Genomic DNA, 2,568 nt, shown 5'->3' on the forward strand with positions numbered 1-2,568 from the left:
GACTCAAAAGCATTTACCGTAATTGCACTGAGCTCTATCACGAATATATGCCAACTGTGAAGTACGCAGCTAGTTAATATGTCAGAATCAACTGTCAAACAGCAACACAATTTAACCTTTAAATAAAACACATTCTTATTCCAGTAGCTAAGCAGAATAGACGTATTTCATTACATTCTCTTACATCGAATACACCACAGTAGATACCGTCTTGGCCGCAATCAATGGTGAAATCGCCACATGGCGAGGCACGCCCGATGGAATGGTGCGTGTTGCCGAAGGGCATGCTCAGGATGCTCGTCGTCATGCTGCCGACGCTGAATATGCTGCACAACAAGCGCAACAGGTAGCCCCACCACCGAACCCAGTGAATCCACCGGCTCCAGTGCCACAGCCCGGAATACTTCCGGCCAATATGACACCAGTTCAATTGGCACGGCAACTTGCTCTGTGACCCAATGCACAGATGGAAGAGCTGCGCATGTTGTTGTTCCGGCCAGCATTTTGTCTCGATCGTAGCCTATTCTACATCGCCCAAAAGGAAATCCATCGAGGCGAGATGATCGGCATCATTTATGGCAAAATTGTGACCCAAGCTTATAAACAAGCTGCAATTACGGCAACGCCACGTGGTATTCAACGAACAAATCGGATGGAGTATTTCTACGCGTTTGATGCTCCACCGTAACTCGTAGCTCTAGGCAGCAACATTTGCTACTTCGACGGTTACGCGGTGGGTATTCAGCTGTTGAATTACCTGATTCAGTCGAACACCCTGGTGGCCAACGCAGAAGTGGATATGGACCATTGCAACCGCTTCCCAAACGACCCGGACCGCACGCACCAGATAATAATCCGCGCGGTGCAAGATATCACCTTGGGCGAGCACGTCGTCATTCCTCCAGGCGCGTTCAAGAGCCCAGTAATTAGCATGGGCGTCTCCCTCCACCTGTTTTATAGGTGATGTAGTTGTTAAGTTTATATTTTTCTAATATTTCATAAATAAAACGAAACCCAATAGGCGATTCGGAAAAGTTTAAATGATCTTAGTTTAATTCGAACTCAGCAAACAGCATATTAAAAAATTATATTAATAATAATATAATATTATCATGTTAGTAATAACAATTTTCAGTTTTTTCATTTATTGTCTTTGTCCTTGTCATTGTCATTTGTCGTAATTAACGTCGTTTCTAGGATATTTTAACACATTTTCCAAGATGAGGGAAAATTTATGTTATATGTCGTTGTGATTTGCTTTGGTCAGTTTGCACTATTTATCTATTTATTTATTTATTAATTTATTACGGAGCCTACATTTATGCCAATATGTGTTCCCAGCAAGCTGAGAACATGCTAGCCAGAGACCCAATACGGCATAAATTCCGCCCATGGTGCGTCTTTTGCAAAGAGAATATAGTCAGGGGTGGGATGATATAAAAGTGAGGCTTTCATACCAGAATTGGGTCCGGAAAACCATGGTAAAACCGGCCTGATTCTGGAAAACCAGGGGAAATACAATGATGATGAGTTTTTGCAATTAAATTACGTTAACATCAATGAGAAAAATCAAATGAAAAGTCACACTTAATCTAAATTGGATAAGAAATTTCATAACAATGGTCCGAGTATTTTACTATTTGAAAAATATCTAAAAATTTACTGCGTGGAACGTAACAGATGCTTTAGGTTATTTTTAAACGCGACTAGAGATTTAGAATTTCTAATTTCGACCGATATACTATTCCAAAAATTGATTGCAGAGAAACTAAATGCGCGAGTATCTGGATAACGCGACGATTCACCATTACGAACAAACATGCGATTCAGATACTCAGGCGAACAATTTGACAACTGCTTGAATATCAAGACTGCTGATTGCAGTTTTGCTCTGCTCTCAGGAGTCAATCCACTCAAACGCTCACGATATTCAGTAACATGATCATTACGTTTGAATCCGTAAATGTAACGAATCTTGTCGTTATCAGCAACAAGATCACGGTGCACCTGGTTTTGGGTGCTGTGGGCGCCCCAGCCGTATGTTACCACATTTCCATAATCCATTATGGGATCTATCAGAGCTACAGCCATATCACGTTTGACGTAATTGGGTATAAATCGCTTAGTGTGACGAATGCGATTCAACACGCCATACACTTTTTGTAATTTACACTTGTCATGTTCTTGAAAAGTGAAGTTTTCGTCAAAAATAACACCAAGGTTCTTTATTGACTTACAGAAATCGATTTTTTCATCACCTAATTTCACTTCATTGATCATATCAAAATTCAACCGACTCGTTTGATGCTTTGATCCAATGATCATTACTTTTGACTTTAAACTATTTATAATCATACCGCGACGTAAAAGAAAATAATTTAACTTGGCAAGGTCAGAGTTTATTTTATCAATACCGTCGTTAATTTTATCAAAATCTACTTCGATATGTGCTTGACAATCATCCGCGAACAAATGGCCGTTCATATTTTCAAACACATTGAGAGTATCATTGAAGTAAAGGGAGAAGAAAGTTTGGCCGAAATTACTACCTTGCAACACTCCATTATT

General features: G+C 40.0%; 1 protein-coding gene across 1 annotated transcript; it reads right to left on the bottom strand.

Moving 5' to 3' along the window:
• Positions 1-1,659: 1,659 nt before the first annotated feature.
• LOC129572187 (uncharacterized) lies at positions 1,660-2,064 on the bottom strand. Its single transcript, XM_055452130.1, has one exon. It carries the CDS (start codon positions 2,062-2,064, stop codon positions 1,660-1,662), a length of 405 nt encoding a protein of 134 aa, XP_055308105.1.
• Positions 2,065-2,568: the final 504 nt, after the last annotated feature.

The sequence above is a fragment of the Sitodiplosis mosellana genome, unplaced genomic scaffold (genome assembly GCF_009176505.1).
Source record: "Sitodiplosis mosellana isolate CC-2019 unplaced genomic scaffold, AAFC_SMos_1.0 Smas_scaffold_4369, whole genome shotgun sequence".
Taxonomy (NCBI): domain Eukaryota; kingdom Metazoa; phylum Arthropoda; class Insecta; order Diptera; family Cecidomyiidae; genus Sitodiplosis; species Sitodiplosis mosellana.